Source organism: Myxocyprinus asiaticus, chromosome 11, assembly GCF_019703515.2.
Source record: "Myxocyprinus asiaticus isolate MX2 ecotype Aquarium Trade chromosome 11, UBuf_Myxa_2, whole genome shotgun sequence".
Lineage (NCBI taxonomy): Eukaryota > Metazoa > Chordata > Actinopteri > Cypriniformes > Catostomidae > Myxocyprinus > Myxocyprinus asiaticus.
Window position 1 is genome coordinate 31,667,820 of NC_059354.1, and position 19,968 is coordinate 31,687,787.

General features: G+C 38.5%; 1 protein-coding gene across 3 annotated transcripts; it reads right to left on the minus strand.

Moving 5' to 3' along the window:
• Nucleotides 1-62: 62 nt before the first annotated feature.
• Nucleotides 63-13,273, minus strand: LOC127447703 (uncharacterized). 3 transcript variants are annotated; one of them, XM_051709729.1, is made up of 7 exons: nt 11,810-13,273; nt 7,970-8,043; nt 7,631-7,865; nt 2,179-4,430; nt 1,770-1,916; nt 1,258-1,360; nt 63-978 (listed from the first exon to the last, which is right to left on the minus strand). In XM_051709729.1, exons 1-6 carry the CDS (start codon nt 12,135-12,137, stop codon nt 1,259-1,261), a joined length of 3,138 nt encoding a protein of 1,045 aa, XP_051565689.1. In that variant the 5' UTR covers nt 12,138-13,273; the 3' UTR covers nt 63-978; nt 1,258. The 3 variants fall into 3 exon arrangements, with proteins under 3 accessions (XP_051565689.1, XP_051565688.1, XP_051565690.1); XM_051709728.1 differs by having other exon boundaries at nt 1,770-1,979; XM_051709730.1 differs by lacking the exon at nt 11,810-13,273 and adding an exon at nt 9,023-9,106 and having other exon boundaries at nt 1,770-1,979.
• Nucleotides 13,274-19,968: the final 6,695 nt, after the last annotated feature.

Consider the following 19,968-nt stretch of genomic DNA (forward strand, 5'->3'; position numbering starts at 1 on the left):
CAAGACTTAAATTTTTTTTCTTGATATAACAATCAAAATACACCAAAGTACACAACTACAAATGATGCAAACTTTTAAAATGCAAAATTTATTTATATGGCTATTTGGTCATTCTACATTTTAAACTTTGTGTTTTCAGACAAAACACACCTTAACATTTAAAACTTCTTCATATAAGTTCATTGCATTGTATGTCAAAGAAAGATATGCATAAAAAGTTTTACAAGGATTTATCCAAAGGAGGAAAAAAAAGTCACATTAGACATGTTGGGATTCCCTTATCTAAAAGACAGCCACTGTTTCATACTGAAAAGCTGTAGTCAAACAAATATAATCACAAAATGGTATTTATCCAAATAATGGCATTTCACCAATGCAGGTCAATCATTTCATGACCTCTAGTCATATATAACTAACCCCATTTACCCAACCTTCATTTAAAAACTGTAATCGGTTTTCTAAAACATTGCCAGACACCCACAAATTAAGGGCAGTCCATCAGCTCCACTCCAACAATCGTTCAAGTACATCCCAGTCCACCGCATCTTTCTTAGGTTTTAAAACAAAGCTAACATTAAGTGCACTCAAGATTATGCCATTTATAAAAAATAACAATCATAATAACAATAGTAATAACAATTGTTGTAATTACATTAGTAGTAACAAATTTAAAGCATTCTACACAATTCTCATTATACATATATCACCTTGACCATCAGGCTCCACCCCCTGAGAAAAAACACCATTGGTTCAAGTTCTGGTTCAACACATCTGTATCAATTGCAAAGCAACTTAAGCTTAGTTACTTAAATAACAACAATTATTGTAATGGAAAAAACACAATTTAAACCATTAGAATATTATTTACATTAATTAATTGAACCTCATTGTCATACATCACAGAATCTTGGTATTTACAGCATTAATATTTCAAGAAACAAAGCGTTGCTCCTCTTCATTCATCCTGTGCCTTTTTACCTTAAATTCAAAAAAGCATCAGTTAAGGCAATGTTGAGATGTGTAGCAACTCATAACGTAACAAAACAATATAACTGCACATAAAAAATGTTGATGTAATTATTTTCTCAAAAAGTAATAATGAGCGCATAATGAAATAACGTTCTTCGCATAATGTAATTTACATTGAGAAATGCTTATATTGTGAACCTACATGTGCAGTTATTACATTTTTCTTTGTTATAAGTTGCAACAAGATGTCCGTTTATAACAGACTATGTTAATGTGCCTATGTGTTACCTCAGTGAGCAGCAATGCACTGGCGGCATTTGTACAGTTTGGGATTGTGTGTCCTTATGTGTTTCCTTACATTTCTCTGCCTGAAGAAAGCCTTGCTGCACAACTATGAGAGGGAGAGGAGAGAAATTTAAGAAATAATAAATATATATTGTGCATTAGTTTACTTTATTTTTGGCACTTTAATAGAAAGTAGATATAAAGAAAGGAAATGATGGGGAGAGAGCAAGCTGGATTCAAAATTGCGACAATCGCATGAGCATCATAGCTCGATGTGTCAGACCCAACTGCTAACTGCTGGGCCACAGCTCAGATGACTCATTTCTAATAAGAAAAATCACGTCTGTCCCACCATCAAACCAAAATCTATATACTGACTTTAAAGCTTATTACAGTGTTAGGATAGGAGTGAGAGAGCATAATTTTTTTGAGAGAATGTTGTACAGTGATCAGGCATACTGTTAGGAAGGGGGAATACAGCAGAATAAGAGGACCTCAAGGAACATGATACATACCGGGCAGGGCCAGTGTTTGCCTTCAATGTGCCTGATACGGTGCATGATGAGGGCATCGCAGTCCCTGTAGGAGGCCCTGCACTGCAGGCAAGCATGTGCTCCACTGGAGGCCTGGCCTTGAGGACCCTTCATCTGTTTGAGACGTGCCTGTCGGATAGATTCCAATAGGAAGGAACGGTGACTGCTCAGAGGAAGCAGCTGATTTACATTCTACCAAGAAAAAAAAAAGATTTTATTTTTAATTTCATCAAATGCAATTCCCATTTAGCATTACTCGTTTTAAGTTTAGTCTCATTCACATGCACATACTGCTCCTTTAAACAAGTTTTATAAAGGTTTACAAAACACAACAATTTGTCCTGAGGATAAACACCAACAAATGCTAGCATAAGACAAAAACTTTAACTACCTTTGTCTTTGTTGGTTCTTTCTTCACTTTACAGCTCCTCTTGCTGGCCTGGGGGTGTTGAGGGACTCTGCTAACCTTCAACCTTTGGGACCCACTTGTTTCATCCCTCTCTGTCTTCACTCGAACAGCAATCCTTTGAGAAAAGGGTGTCTGTCTTTTCCCCAGTCCAGCCCAATGAGGCCCATTTAGACCCGTTCGATCTGGCATAATCCTGGCCCTCACCCGATCTCTTTTCACCATGTCGGGTGATGAATCCCCATGGGAACTACTTCCATGGGAGACAGACCGAGTAAGGCAGATGTCCACACTCTCCTCCTCTCGTTTGATGCCACTTGGTGACCGACAGAAGCCAAAGAGGAAGCCTTGATCCAGCAGTTTAATGGGTGGTTTGCTCTGACGCTTACCCAGGTCTGAGAGATCGCTGGCTGGGAATGGCTGGGTTAGGGGTAGGGGGTCAGCTGGCTCTTCCTTTATGGTTTTATAAAGAGGACGACTGTGAAGATGCTGATGGTTGGTCTCCCAGTTTATGGCACTGTATTGAACTTTAGAGCTCCCTTTTCTGTTTGCATGTTCTTTAATCTTTCTGTTCTCCTTCACCTGTGTTCCTCTTTCAGTTCTGCTGTGCTTTGCTTGTGCCATTCCTGTGGTGTAGATGCATTTTGTTTTGCTTTTAATTTGTTTTGAAGTTTTAGGTTTGTCGGTTGTGGGACAGCCAGGTTTGTACCGCTTTGTGTGCTGCGACTTTGTTGTGGCTACCCTTACTGTGCGATCTGCAGGTGGGCGACCCCTGCGTGCTGATCCTGTTGCTTTAGTAGTTTGCATTCCTTGGTGGTGGAAGGCAGTATTGCAATGGTGAATAGGTGGTAGGATGGCATTGTCAGAAGATTCACGTTTTATCTTGAGGATAGTCCTTTTATGAGCATCACAGGCATTGTGTGCTGGTAACCTACCTCTTCTTGCAGGCAGGAGTTGTGTTTTGTCTTGATTTCTATGGTGACGTCTGAGTGGTCTCTCACTGTTAGTTATACTGGAGTCTGTCTGCAGCAAAGCCCTGCTACGTGTAGTCCTTGCACTTGATTGCACAGTTTGCCCTGCAGAACCCTGTCTTTTCTTTTTGGACCTTTCTTGTTTCCAGAGTTCTTGGGACTCTACTTTCACTGGTCTCTTCAGTAAGTCCATTCTACTCATGTCACAGAGGGACAGAGAAGGACTAACTACTGCAAGTTCCCCTAAACTGGCTCCAAAACCCAATGTGACTCCTTGTGCACGGGGTTTACGTCGGGCTGTGAGTGAATAATCACTGACTTTTGACTTCCTAAGTCGTTTTTTCTGACCCCAACCAGACAGTTCCTCTGGACCAGGAACCAGAGACTTTCTCTGCAAGCCAAGGAAACTCAGAAGACGGTATTTCTCCTGAGCACAAGGGCTGTGCACCTCATCCTGATGGACTACATTACATAGCTCTTCCTCCAAATTCTCCTCCTTTACCCTTGCTGAGGTTACATGGGTCAAAGAGGTTGCCTGAGATTGGGACGAAGTCGCTGAGAATTCAGAACGGGGCTTGCATGCCCGGTAGGCAGAAGACTTCCTCTTTCTCTTGGTGGAGAGGTCAATTTTGGGCAAGAGTCTGCGCAAAGCAAGGGCAGCGCCAGGTGAGGAACGAAGCAAACGACGTGATGGAGAGGAAGAACGAGTAGAGGTGCAAGGAGATGATGAGATGACTGAAGATGTGGGGCGAGAGGAAGGCTTTCTCTTACCAGATGGAGATTTGAAGTCCATAAGCTTCATTCTGCGATTTGGGCTGCATGGAGAGCAATTTTTCTCAACCTGAAAAGTGGATGGGGCTTGGCATTGGAGCTGAGGGTTTGAGGTTTCTGATTCAGATTCATCTGACACTTTATCAACAATGTGCTCACTGTAATGTGCTTGGGTGTTCCAGGAAGACCCAGAGCCTTCTCCTTCCTCATCCTTTCTCCTCCTCTTGAGTTCCACCTTTCCTCCTGTAGTTGAAGAGTGGTCTCTCCTGAAAGGCCCAGACATTGAATTATTTGGTTCACCAGCAGTACTGTGCATTTTGGAACATGGCTGACAAGTCTCTCGCTCTCTTTTGATAGCTGAGCAGGCCTCAAGGGCAGGCCACATGCGTAGATGACGAGCCATTGCAGAAACCTCTGTCAAGCTGTCCAGATTCAGATTTAGGGTCGAAGTGTAAGAGAACTCAAGTAAAGCAAGCAAGCTCTGCTCACTGAAACCTATAAGATCAAAAATGATAGTTGATTAATGCTCTGAAGGACAAAAAATAAGGGTGTTGTCATAGGGCTATGTCTGTCTGCAAGTTAAAGATCTAGACCGTGGCAGGTCTAGATCTTTAACTTGCAGACAGACATAGTCCTATGACAATTTGTGTTCACACTGTGCCTTTGAGTTTTGGGGCTAAGACACTTAATTCCAGATGAGTTCTCTTGTTTCTGGTCTTGCATATAGGGTTCTGCAAGTTGCTTTGGTTAAAACAATGGTCTGCTTAATGGCAGTCAACTAATCTACACATTTGGGTCAATGCATTTCCATGACTTTTTCAAATATCGTTATCCAGTTATGACTGTATCACTTCACAGAGTTTGCAGAGGCAGATTTCCATTTTGTGTCAGATACCGATTCGTAGAATTAATTCATTTGAATATTTGTCATATGTTTTGTGTGCAGACATCTCCAACAAGGAAAACTAGATTTGAATTTCCTGAACAAAATACCAGTGATTAGTTTTAAAGGGTTAGTTCACCCAAAAATGGAAATTCTCTCATAATTTACTTACCTTTAAGCCATCCCAGATGTGCATGACTTTCCTTCTTCAGCAGAACTGATATTAAGTATTTTATAAGCCCATTTCAGCTCTGTTTTTCCATACAATTCAAGTAAACGGGTACCATCAGGCTGCTGGCTGTTTGACGGTCCAAAAAGGCATATTTAGGCAGCATACAAGTAATTCACACGACACCAGTCGATCAATACAAATGTCTGATTTGTAAGAAACAAATTGATAATTAAAATGCTTTTCGTCGTTGCTTATGGCCAGCGCTGGATTGCTGTCTGAAATGATCCAACTCTTGCATGATGTTCGTTCCTATGTCGTAAACAAAGCGTGCGCTTCCGACTTCTTGCGTGAACTCGCCATTGCTCTTACATCACACCACGGTAATGTGATGCGTCGACTGCTGGCCAGAAGCGATACAGTTTTAATTATCGATTTATTTTTTACACAAACATATCATTTCTGTTCAAAAGACATTAATTGATCGACTGGAGTAGTGTGGATTAATTTTATGCTGCCTAAATATGCCTTTTGGACTGTCAAACAGCCAGCGGCCTGATGGCACACCATTGTATGGACAAACAACTGAAATTGGCTTATAGAAATCTTTATTTCGGTTCTGCTGAAGAAGGAAAATCATACACATCTGGGCTGGCTTTAACGTAAGTAAATCATGAGAGAATTTTGATATTTGGGTGAAATAACCCTTTAAAGTTTTAGCTGAACGTAGGTTTTAGGCTTTGGCTCTGTGTAAATGAAATGTGCACTACAATCAACACATTTCGGTTAAATAGAAAAAAAAAAGAAAAAAGACTGATCACAATTTAGTATGCAAATAAATGCAAGAAAGACCACTTGCAATTCATGATGCAAATATTACAGTGATGTCATCTCTGTCAGTTACATTCTATTAATGCAACTCGAGGAAGATTTTTTTAACTTTTAATCTTAAATTGCTTTAAAGCAACACTATGCAAGATATTTTTGTTAGAAACAAACAAAATGTACTTGAGCAATTACACCAACAATCCATCTTCTAAACTATGTTTTTGCCTTACCCTAATTCACTATGGTAAGCCTATAATAATTATTTATATTTTAGAGCTGTCGAGATGGATTTGTTGGGAAAATCCATACTTCCGTCGTCATCCGTGCATGTTTATGTCATGTCTGTAAATTAAGAAAAAAGGTCCAGCTATCCAGCGCGTGTACATGCGCCTTGTTGTACCAACACAAAGAGGCACCAAAACACTTTCCCGGACTTTCGTTTCACTGTACCACATTAGTGGAATGACCTTCCCAACTCTATCCATGAAGCAGACTCACTCTCGGTCTTCAAAAAACAGCTAAAAACACATCTTTTCCATGAGCACTTAACATTCACTAAAAAATAGATTAAAACAATTACATTTTCTTGTTGCAATCTATCTTGGATACTCCTATTCTGATGCTAGTGAAACTTTAATGCAGCACTTTTCGTACCACTGTCTCCTTAAGATGAATCGCTTATGATGTATTATTCCTCTTTTGTAAGTCGCTTTGGATAAAAGCGTCTACCAAATGAATACATTTAAATGTAAATGAATAAATGTAAGATATTTTATTGGACCGACAGTTAGCCAGGTAGCTCTCTTAGTGCGGTAGTTCGTTAGATATCGTTAGCCACTCTAACGGGGCATTTTATTATGGATTGTGGTATTGCAATGCTTGATTTCATTTTTGTGGAAGGACAATGAAAAAAACGTATATTTGCCTGCTAGCTAAGTTATAATAGTTTCCACCGTTTGACTATCTGAAATGACTAACAATCGTTGTCTAATGTCAGCGTTGCCTAACTTTTGTAATGTTATTATTTTGAAACAATTGTTTTCAATAAGTCAAACCAACAGCGGAAGATATGGTACTTACCTTCTAATAAGACATATTTTTCAGGTATTCGTCTTTTTCTTCCTTTCATTATTTATTAAAAAAAAAAATGTATTTGAGGGGAGGGGATAAGTTTTGTTATCGTTTGTGGCATTCACTCTGAGAAGTTGGATCACCTGTAACCATGGTTACAACGGTACTCCTCAAACCATCAGATTCATCTGCGCAGAAGATCCAAGCCAAAGCCCAGCTCACGTAATTACCAAAATAGTGTTCCTCCGCAAGTAACTTGCAGTTCTATGCTTCAACCGCAAGAGGGCCAAAAGTTACAGAGTGTAGCTTTAAAAGTATTAAGTTTAAGACAGCACAAAGGTGGAAATTACCTTCAAAACAAAGTTTGAATGGAGTCTGTACATTAAGTGATTCGGGTTGAATTAATGTCAGAATTTTAATACTTAAGATTAAGGGTTTTGCTATTTGCTATATACACAATTCTTTTACTATTTTATATTATATTCCTTGACTTTTCCAGGCCTGTAAACCACAAGTTTAAAATTCCCTGATACTTTCAGGTTTTTCATGACTGTGAACAAGTAAACCTTGTAACAAGTAAAACTTGACAAAGTACACAACATACATCAATTAGAAGAATAATGGCATTCCTAAATGAAAATGATACTCAAAACCTTCAATAAAAAAGCTTTTTAAATAAAAAAAACTCTAAAAGGAACACTTATTTTGAAGCTAGTTTCTCTTTTATATGTACTGCACCCATACCTGTGAGGTCAACATGCGACTGAGGGTTAGTGGCTGAGTCCATTTCAGTAAATAACTCCTGGAAATACTCGCTCACCGCCGCAAGGACCGCCTTGTGGGCAACGAAAGACTGGCCACCTCTAGTTTTCAGTGTGATGTCACAGAAGAGCCCTGCCTCCCGTTGTCCATTCAGCTTCCTTAAGACTTCATGACTATGTGATTCCACCATCCTGGAGATAATTTCCACATCTGAACACTGGAGACAGAGATGAAGTAAGAGTGAGATTAAAAAAACAAACAAACAAACACTGTCATAATCGTGACTGAAATTCATAACAATGTTCTACAAGCCAGTCTTACCTCTGATCTTTCAGACTGACTACGTTGGCATTCCTCACAACAGAGTACAAAGTCTCTGACCTGAAAGTACATTCCTGAAAGGCAATACAACAAGAATTATTCATGATAAATGTTTTGTCTACATGACATTGCAAAAAAAAAAGAAAGTGCTTTTCACCACTCATTTACTCTACATGTAGCTCAGTTGTGTGTAACTTCTCTGTGCATCACCCATTCTCTTTCACATTCTTTAGACTAAATCAATTAAGAGTGCAAACTATGCTTCTTCCAGATAGGGTACTAGTTTTGTCAAATTTAGCAGAAGTTGTGAATACTTCAACAGCATAACGTAGACAGAACAAGCAGCCCATTAATCATCATCTCTTATAAGGATGGCTTTGCTGCCAAGATTCCAGCTAAATGAGACACTTGCAATGGAAAAAGAGGTTAAGTAATAAATAAATAAATAAATTATATATATATATATATATATATATATATATATATATATATATATTACACACACACACACTAAACTTGAGCTTACTTAAATTATGAATGCAGGTTAGTGTAAATAAGCTAAAGTGACTGCAACATGACTCATGCAGCAAACAACAATTCATAACAAGCATCTGTCTTTAAATAAACAACAATGAAAGGATTGGAAATTTGTGTTACGTCTTTCCACATATTTGCCAAACAAAGTCATCCACACAGGCCTATACATTACACTATGTAACAAAATTTTTGTTCTTGGGTAGTAAGTGTTATTTCCTAATTGCTTATGCCTCAAAAGTATAGAAAATGGCTATTAATCCCCAAAAACTTTGCTTTTGTGACCAGGACAGTGATATTTTGAAATGTACCTATTTCCAATGAGAAAACGGGCAAATGTGTGTCTTTTCATTCACATAAAGTCAGAAAAAAACAACATATGAATCCAAATTAACATGTATTTATACTAAAGTAATACAAAAATGACTACAAAAGATTTAGAACGGAGTCGTTTTTCGAGATTTATGATTATACTGTAAATCACTTTCACGAATCAGCCCCCAAATGTACTCATCATACTTCAAGGCATCCAGCAAGGTCTTGATGCTGTTGTAATCCTCTTTGAGGTGCAACAAGTAAGCCAGGGGATGACACGGGTACTTGTTACCATTATGGAGCAGCACGGCTTTGAGGCTCCTGGATGAGCTGTCAGTGAAGAGGAGCCACTCATTCTGGTTACAGGCGATTCCGATTGCCTCGAACAGACTGGTCACATTGTGGCAGAAGCACAGCCCATCTTGACGGGTGAAGAAGCTGGAAAAAGGTTGGTGACGCTTCCTCTGATCTGCGACTTGCACACTTTCATCCAACAAGTTCCACTACTTGAGCCTAGACGTCAAAAGCTCGGCATTGGACTTGGTGAGATCAAGATCTCTAATCAAGTCATTGAGGTCTTTTTGGTTGGGGTAATATGGGTTTCTTTCCTCAGCTCCACATCTGAAATTGTCATCTGGATCTATAACGTCTTCCTCACTCTCTGAATTGCTGCTCTCTTCTAAAGACGGCTGCTCTCCCTCCGGAGTAGTGGGTACGGGGAGCTCATGGCAGTGTGGCACCGGGGCGATGGATGAAGGAAGGTCCGGATACGTGATAGCAGGTGCATTCTTGCCAGTCCGACGTTTGGAAGGGTCCACCATGCAGAAGTAGCAGTTGCTTGAGTGGTCAGTGGGTTCCCGCAAAATTCTTGGGATAGCGAACTTCATGGCTTTCTTTTCCCCTCTGTACCATCCTACAAAAATACATTTATTTCACCCATGACTAATGTGTAAGAGATTCTCGCAACATTTTTCATATATTTCTTTTTTTTTTCAATAACATTGAAAAGTGTAAAACATTTTTAAAAAATTTACAAATTTTATAACATAAAATTCCGAGCAACAATTGTTCATCTTACCTTCCAGAGTGCTCACAACTGAAATAATGTGCCCAGGGTTTGTCTTGCCGAATATGCCTTGTAGGCCTCACACATCTTAGCAGATGCTTCCATGGACTACTTTTTCACTCGTCTTGATAAATTGGCCGCAGACATAGCAAAATGCGTCTGCCGGATGCTTGCAACCTATGTATCCACTTAGGCAGCTGGAACTAAACTGAACTGGTGGGCTTAAGCCCTTGTATTTATACTACTATTTATATTACTGGAAAGTTCTAGAAGTTACTCCAACTTTACTCAGCACTGAATCTACACTGAATCTGGAATGTTCTGGAAAATATGTAAATTTCAAAATATCACTGTCCTGGTCACAAAATTTGTGGGGAATAATAGCCATTTTCTATACTTTTGAGGCATAAGCAATTAGGAAATAATACTTACTACCCAGGAACCAAAAAAATAAAAATAAAAATTGTTCAGGATCAGATTAATTTGACAAACAAGGAATTTTTATAGCATGGGGGAAAACACCCAGTAATTTTTGAGAAATTACTCATGGCACAACTACATTAAAACATCAAGCAGCCCAAACACAGCTCAGTTTATTTCTCTTAACTCAACTCCTTCCTTATCAATGAAAGGGTAAAGCTTGACATTGTTTAATCAGTTCTGAGGACTGTGGAGTGGTGAAGCTTATGTTAAAGATATAAGCTGGAAACTGAAATGTTGTAAGTTAAAACCCCAGAAAAGGTGATCCAAAAACTTCAGATGATTGGTTCAGGTGACTTCAGTAATTAATTTGTGCCCTAAATAAAGGCACTTAAAGGTGCACTCTAAGTTTTCAGCTGGTTCTTATTCGTCCCAATTGTACCAGTGTTTTTGGACTCTATACTGACTCATGACTCCAGCAGGGACCTCTTGTTTAGACAATTTATCTTTCCACTTGCACTCATTCTGTTTGGACTGTCTGGTGGATCACACTCTTGCTGATCAATAACATCAAACTGGACAATACTGTTTACTTGGGCTCCGTTGTTGGCTGTACCAAATATATTGTGTTTGTTGTTATAATGTTTTTTACATGTACTTTTATGTTTGAGCACTGGCTGAAAGTGCTATATAAACTAAACATATTATTATTGCCATTATTAGTGGTAGTAACTTGGTCAATTGCATGACAAGTGTTGTCAGCATGGTAGCACCCATGAGGGGGCTACCCGCTCCATATAAAATTTAACAGCTTTTATTGAGCTACTTGTATGGCACTCAATGGTCAGGAATCATTACTGCCACTGATCTAATGGGTTTCTTGACTTGGGGCTCGAAATGTGGAACTCTATCCATGGTTTGTGTGGTCAGGTAGTTCTAGCGATGATTTCAGTCAGTGTTTCACTTCATTAAAAAATTATAATAATAATGATTGTATTAATTTGAGATTTTTATTGATTTGAGGCAAAGTGTCTTGATCAGATGCAGAATGGAAATACTTGGTAGCTTAGTGATTAAAGAGCTGGGATGATCTATCATCTAATAACGAACACTCACCAGCTATTTAAATGTAGCCTTGACTTCCCAAAAGACAGATCAGAGGCAGCTCTGATGCGGCGTTGGTTCTGTGTAAATGCTGCATCAGAGCCAGCTTAAACTGTGCCCTTGTCATGACAATCAGCATTCCTTAATCACTGATTCCTGCATCCATACATTCGCTTTTGAAGTGTAAATACGGCTATACATTTGGACAACAATTACAAACTCTGGGCTTGATGAACTACTAGCACCCAGCAGAACAAAAGTTTTAACGAGAACACCATCAAGTTGCATGTTTACTACAATTCTAATAAACAAGCCATTTATGTCAAGGGTCCCCTACCTGTTTTACGGCGCGACTTTTTCCAAGGCTGTGTAATAAAATAGATATACAGAAAATGACAAACCTTCCCACCAATAGTGCTCGGCCACCAGTCTGTACGTGTCATCCAGGGTGTGGTGCGACTTGCCCGGTCTCTTCTCATGGAAGGCGGCTATGGACTGGAGCCGCTTGTGTTCAGCCAGCACCTCCCGGTACTGGACGAAACCCTTCTCCAACTTCTTGCGGTAAAGAGAGTCGCCGATGACCTCGAAGAAGGCAGAAGACGTGACGGACGCGAATCCGCCATTCACATGCATCTCCGCGCGTTCCCGTTGCTCGCGCCCTGGGAGTTTAGTAGTGCATACGGTGTCATCAGTACCATACTGAGCGTTATAGGTGCATTCACTGGCCATTTTCACCAGATTTCTTTCTCAAGACACTTTTACCTACAGTGCAGGTTTGTTTATGATTGCTTCCCCTATGTGTAAAAAGCAGACCGTATCAGCTTGGGTTCATCCATCGACATTGAAACGCTTCTGAAATTAGGGATGCTGTCCCTTCAAGTGTGTCAATTAAGTTGTTATGATCTACTAAAGTCAAGAAGATTCAGATGACATGCAGTGCACACAGCAAATCCTCAATCTGTATATTTAAGTACCAAGCCTAATCAACAATGTTATGATGATGGTGATAAACAACAATAAATAAGACGAACGGTCTTAAGTTGTATCAGAACGCCAGGATGCAAGTATTTTACAATAAAGTCCATCATCTTTGGTGTTTACGATGCGTCAGACAGTTTCATCACATCCTATCAAACATGAAAAATTGCATATAATCCATGTGAAACTGAATTCAAGACAGAAGTGCAACCTCCACAATCAAACGCTATAAGTCTATCCCGACAATTGAGAATAATTTAAATAAATAATGAGATAAAAATGTGGGACATGGATGGCATTTTAAAGTTGTCCAATAGAACTGCCTGGTTGTACTGTGAAACTGAACCATGCACAATTACACAAACAATCGTGGTCTGACAAATGGCTTGAATCTTCTCACTCTGTCAAAAATGCAGTGGCTGCCAAACATTCATATTAAATTATTATTTAGCCAGGTACTTCAGGGGCCTCTTTCTTCCGATGTAACTACACTTGAGGCAACAATGTGTCAATAAACACCGAAACGCCAATTACGTCATAACAGGAGATCCATTGAAAGTATGCAATTATCTACGCAGGCAACAGTAACAATCGCGCGTACGGCTCTTCCTTTCTCGCGTGCAACTTGTGATTTCTTGAACTAGATCTCAAAACGCACGCCGCAGCTAATCTGTCGCGCGACCTATGCACGAGACGCGGGGGTCTTCTCTAAACACATCTAAACGCGGAAAGGCGGTCTCCAAAATCAACAATATCATCCGCGGTATCACATTAAAGTGCTCCGTGTCCGTTCACGTAACGTTAAAGCCAGTCAGATGATCAAATAATCAATTTTTTTAACTCGTAGTCCTCTGTTGGTTGCCATTTGTCAACCTAACTTCGCCTCGACGCCCAAATGCCTCACCCCCTCCCTTCCTCAGCTCCTATTGGTGGACCCTTCGAAGAACAGCGACTGTGGATGACGCCATTGGTCCTTGAGGCTGTCACTCAATTAGCTGTTTTCCATACTTTTTTCCTTAAATGAAGATAGGTTGTTGACGTCAGCGTTACCTTACTTAGTGTCAAGTTTGTCAATATGAAAAAGGACAATAACTACTATTGTTGACGTTCGGCTGATTTTCATTTTTGGCCTTCTCATAAAAATACGCATTCTCGTATTTGTATGCATGATTTGTGTTTCGACAGATTATGTCATAGTACTGTACGTTTGATACGTTTATTATTTATTAATGAATGTGCAATGTAGCCTATAGGCGTGATTGTTCAAATCTATTGCCATTCTCTATTGCCATTCCATATATTTGGCCAAATGAATTAAGAGGAAAACTGCTCAGACAAATGTAGCCTGTATTGTCAAATGCAGTGCTGGTGTTGTTCTCACTAGTACATCGAACTAGGATTATTCTGGAGGGAACTTTTTAATTTATTTATTTATTTATTTATACTGAATGCACCCCACATTTTCAATTGCAAACATTATTGTAACACAATTAAAATATTGTATTGGGCAGGTAAACAACACATTTGTGTTAGTCAGTATTTAACATTTCTTTTTGTATTGTGTCCATGCTTACAGACTTACGCCTTTTCAAAACATAGATCAAAGAGTAGACTCAAATCTTTGAGTCTCATCATTGTCTCCAGAAGAAAGCAATGATGCCATGGCAACAATCAAGTGTCTTGCTTATGTTTTTTGTAAAAAAAAAAGAAGAAAAAAAAGAACAATGAGCAATGGTCATGCAGTCTTGCATCAGTGCTTCATTTACACAAAACTCAGTTGCATTATTCAGTTTATTTTCCAGCGCAATGAAACTTCCTATTTCACATAATATCTGCAAGTGTGTGTTACATTTTGAGAAATGGTATTGTTGACAGTGAAGGGAATTTTACAGTCAGGTAATTTGATTCAGTTGAAAGGTTTCTTCTCATCTTTATATAGAGTGGATATTTTTGCAGATACAGAGCAATGAAAAAATAACAGAGAAATTCAGTTCAACATCAATATTGCTCTCAAAGGTGGCCCATCTGTGGTTCCACTAAAACCACCTACCCCCATTTACAATATATTGTAATATTTTACGAGAACTGATTTCAGTGGTGTGACAGTTCCTCTGTAACAAACTTGAAATTTGTCTCTGTTTCTAGAGTATTAACTCCTCATCTCTTGAAGAAAATATTGATATAGCAAAAAGTTATGTTGAATTCAATCATCATTAAAATTTAGTTTTTATAATAAAATACATAATTCATTAATTCACTCACCCAAGTGGTCACATCAATGATGATGTTGAAATGTCTTCTATTAATGAGAATGATTATGAAAAAATCCAGTTGTAAACAAATGAACTTTCTGACATTTTATGACCTCAACAGATACCTTTACAGACAAATAAACAGTACTTGGAGAGGTACACCTCTGAGGCCTGAGGTCTCTAAACTTCTCTCCAGCCCTACTACCTGTCCCCTCGATCCTATTCTTCACCCATCTCCTACCTGCACTCACACACATTATTAACTCTTCCCTCCTCACCATACCTACTACATTTAAAGGGATAGTTCACCCAAAAAATTAAACTTCTCTTATCATTTTCTCACCCTCATGACATCCCAGATGTATATGTCTTTCTTTCTTGTGCAGAACACAAATGAAGGTTTTTAGAAGAATATCTCAGCTTGTTGGTCCTCACAATTCAAGTGAATAGTGACCAGAACTCACAAGTTCCAAAAAAGACATAAAGGAGACAAAAAAGTAATCCATAAGACTTTGGTGGTTTAATCCATATCTCCTGAAGCAATATGATAGGTGTGGGTGAGAAACAAATCAATATTTAAGCCCTTTTTTTACAATCAATCTGCACGTTTGACAAGCCTCAGCCAGTAGGTGGCTGAATGTGAAAGTCATTTCCACACCAGAAGGTGGAAGTGAAAATGTAGATTTACAGTTAAAAAAAGAACTTAAATATTGATCTGTTTCTCACCCGCACCTATCATATTGCTTCAGAAGATTTAACCACTGGAGTCAAATGGATTACTTTTATACTGCCTTTTGTGCCTTCAAAGTTCTTGTCACCATTCACTTGCATTGTGAGGACCAACAGAGCAGAAATATTCTTTAAATCTTTATTTGTGTTCTGCAGAAGAAAGTCATACATGTCTAATTATAATTATTATAATTGTATTTATTTATCACACATATACAGTAAAATTCTTTTTTTCACATATCACAGCTAAGCTGGGGTCAGAGTGCAGGGTCAGCCATGATATGGTGCCCCTGGAGGGGATAGGGTTAAGGGCCTTGCTCAAGGGCCCAACAGTGGCATATTGGCAGTGCTGGGGCTTGAACCCCCAACCTTCTGATCAGAAACCCAGAACCACTGCCCCTAACTGGGAGGGCATGAGGGTGAGTATGACTATGAACTATCCCTTTAAGCAGGTTCAAGTGACCCCACTACTTAAGAAACCCACAATAAACCCTGTACATTTAGAAAATTACAGACTCTCTCCTCCCTTTCACAGCAAAAACACTTGAATGAGTCATGTTCAGCCAGGTCTCCTCTTTTCTCTCTCAGAACAACCTGCTAGACAGCAACCAGTCTGGCTTTAAAAGAGGACACTCCACTGAGACTGCCTTGCTGTCCGTTACTGAAGCTCTGAGTCTGGCGAGAGAAACTTCGAACTCATATGTTCTCATTCTGCTGGATCTGTCTGTTGCTTTCAGTATGGTTTACCACCAGATCCTCCTTTTCTCCCTCTTGACAATTGGCATAACAGGAACCACACTCCACTGGTTAGAGTCCTACCTCACAGGTAGATCCTTAAGGGTGGCTTGGAGGAGAGCGGTGTCCATGTCACCTCAGTGTTCAGTGCTTGGGCCCCTACTCTTCTCCATATATTACAAGACGAAACTGGGATCTGTCATTTAGGCACATGGCTTTTCCTATCATTGTTATGCTGATGACACATAACTCTACCTCTCAAATCAAACCTTTTGATCCTATGGTAGCTGTATGGATCTCGGCCTGCCTGGTAGACATCTTGGGCTGGATGAAAGAACACCACCTCCAACTCAGCCTAGCAAAGACAGAACTTCTTGTTGTTCCAGCGAGCCCAGATAAACAATATAACTTCACCATTCAGCTAGACTCATCAACGATTACACCATCCAGGTCAGCAAGAAATATTGGGGTATTGTTTGATGATCAGTTGAACTTCACGGACCACATCACAAAAACAGCCCTATCATGCAGATTTGCACTGCACAAACGTTAGGATGATCAGACCTTTCCTATCTGAGCAGGCTACACAACTTCTTGTCTAAGCTCTTGTCATATGTACACTGGACTACTGCAATGCTCTTCTGTCAGGACTTATGTACAGTCAAACCTCTGCAATTGATAAAGAACGCGGTGGTGATAAAGCTTGCGATCGGTGGGTAAATGGCGCCTCGTGGTGCCATCTCACAGAGGTGAAAAATTGCTTTCTTAGACTTTCACTTCCGCCGTTCCTCGCTAGTGGAATGACCTTCTGAACTACACCCAAGCAGCTGATTCTCTAATTACTTTCAAGAAACATCTAAAGACACATCTCTTTCGTGAGCGCTTGACCCAATCCTACTAATGCACTGTCTTCTTTCTTCCTAAAAAAAAGTTTCTCACTCTATTCTTTTATCACTGTCTCTTACCTTCCTTACTTGTTCTTCTTTGAGCAATTTAAAACATTGTATTGCAGCACTTCTCATGTTATTGCCTCCTTAGAACGAATCACTTTTGTATATTCCTCATTTGTTGGAATTGTTGGAAAAGTTGCTTTGGATAAAAGCATTTGCTAAATGAATAAATGTAAATGTAGGTAAAGGTTATTGATTGTAATCAGTGTAGAATTACTAGAAAGGAAAATTCATAACACAAACAACAATAGCTTTCATGAATCATTCTATGTGATTACAGCACAGTCTGACATTTTAACATTAACATTCCCAGTATATTCTGAAACCTCACATAAAAGTGCTGCAAAATATAAACACAAAGAATATACAAATTATATAAATAATAAATAAAAAATCAAATTACTTAATTTAACATTAATTTGTGTTCTCTTACAAAGAATTCCTTTACTGAAATTTCTTCAAAACATGCTTACACACTAACAATCTTACACAAAAACTGATTTTAAATGAAGTGTTTTTCATAATGAGGTTTTTAATTTTAAAGACTGTGGCTTCGTTACGGCAAACTTAAGATGCAGTGATAATTTGTGTAACGATTTAAAAGATGTGCCTGTAAATAAATACAACCACAACACATACTAAGATTAGAAAACATTTTGAGTACAAATGAACTTAAAGTTTAAAGCTAGGATTTAGGATTCTGTAGAGAGATGAATTACACTTCACCTTCTGGCAGTCTGATGGAAGAATAGGCAGATGCCAGGAAAACAGTATGAGCCAGTATGCATTGTGGAAAAGGAGGAATAATGGCCTGGGGCTTTTTTATTTACATGGTTTGGGCTAGGCCCCTTAATTCCAGTAAAGACAAATCTTCATAATGTCTATGGCATCCAACAATATTGTTGCCACAAAGTTGGAAGCAATACTCTAGAATACAACACTATTGCAACAATTTGGGGAGAGTCCTTTTCTGTTTCAGCATGGCAATGCCCCTGTGCAAAAAGTGAAGTCCATAATGCAGTGGGATGAATTAGAATACTGTGAGCCAGACCCTATCGCTCAACATCAGTGCCTGAGCTCACTGATGCTCTTGTGTCTGAATGGGAGCAAATTCCACAGCTGTGTTCCATAATCTAGTGGAAAGCCTTTCCAAAGGTGTGGGAGCTGTTTTAGCAGCAAATGCCCATTAATGCTCAAGGTTTTAAAAATAAATGTTTAGCAAGTACATACATCTGGCCATGTGACGTGTATAAAACTTTACACATTAAAACAGTGAGCATTTGTCTTGAAAAAAATAAAAGTATGATTCTGTTCACCAAGGATGCATGAAATTAATCAAGAATTACAGTAAAGACATTTATAATGTTACAAAATTTAATTTCTATTAAAATAAACGCTGTAGTGCCCTTCTTGATTAGAAAGAAAATCTAAATGCATGATCACATCCCTGGTTTCTTGAGTACCAAATTAGCACATTAGAATTATTTCTTAAAGATTACGTGAAACATTATATTCTTTGTAGACTAGTGTAATGGGCCTTTACCATCGTGGGTAAAAACTGAATTTTAATAAAAAATAAAATAAAAATAGCTTTTCCTTGTCAACTTTAGCTTGCACACTGGTAACAACACAGTACGTATTATGAAAAGCAATATATAATACACTCCATGCCTCTTTATATTATAAGGTCCAGAATGACTCGACTAATCACGACATGGTTCTTTGAACATCTTATTCAGAATAAAACAGTATTTCATGATTTAAATGCTCTTCTAGTGTGCCTGTTAAGGTTTAGGAGCTCACATTCACACTAAGTCACCTGTTGTAGACATCTCTCAGCCTTTAATACCACTATGCTCAATAAAACACCAGCTCATATTTATCTTTGATGCTCCCATGGATGCTCCCAAGAATGTACCCTATTACCTTTTTCAGAGCCAGTGAGGCAGAAAAGCATTAGAAGAGGCCATGTTTTTACAGCTGTAACCTGTAAAGCACTGTAAAAATAGCTGCTTTTACAATATTTTGTGCTACATTTACTGTTTCCATCAGTTATGAGTGGATAAACTGCTTAAAGAACATGACTTATTCAAACTATAGTACATCTGTAGATAAAATGCATCACTCTCAGGAAATAGTGCAGTTTGTGTGCTGTCCCCATGACTTATTCCTGATATAATTAACAGCTTTCACATTATTCAGCAATCCCTGTTGTAATTCAGAAGAGCTTCATTACTTTGTTTCTGATGGCATGTCCTCATTCATCACCACTTTAAGGGGTTAAAAATAATATAATTTTCACTATAATTGTACTGAAATTGGGCATGTAAACTCCTTTGTGAAAAAACATGTTTTTTTATATATATATATATATATATATAATATGTATATTTTTGTGTCAGAAAAAATATTGTTAGCACAAAGCCCAAGAATACTTACTACATTATGTTGATGTGATGCAGTGATATATATAGCCATTTTTAGACAATTCTACATTGATCTTCCACTCAAAAAAATTAAAAACCCCCAAACATTTTGAATCTAGCAGTGTTGGCACATGTTTTAAAAGAGTAATGTCAAGGGGAATTAATATTTAAATCACATTCTAAGGCACACCAAAACTGAGTGAAATTACCACAACTTAATTGATTATCTATTCTAATTTTAAGTATAAGAACTCCAAACTAGCTGCACAAGATTTTAGATAATGCAGCACTTTAAGGCCATGGCAACTCTAATATGATTTCGGCAAAAAATTATTTGCTACGTTTACGCCTTTCATCCACATTAGAGCAGAAGAAACAGCATCCATAACCACATACTTGAAAACGATGACATCAGTAAACTGAAAATGGAGGTTTCAAAATTACAAGTATTAGTATGGACGTGGCCTCAGGTTAGTTTTGAATAACTAAT

Excerpts from the sequence above, each read along its gene's own strand:
- LOC127447703 (XM_051709728.1), bottom strand. The coding sequence starts at position 12,137 with ATGGCCAGTGAATGCACCTATAACGCTCAGTATGGTACTGATGACACC. Across the intron at positions 7,866-7,969 it reads GTCAGTCTGAAAGATCAGAG|TGTTCAGATGTGGAAATTAT; the intron begins GTAAGACTGGCT and ends CTCTGTCTCCAG. Across the intron at positions 1,361-1,769 it reads GCAAACACTGGCCCTGCCCG|TTGTGCAGCAAGGCTTTCTT; the intron begins GTATGTATCATG and ends TCCCTCTCATAG.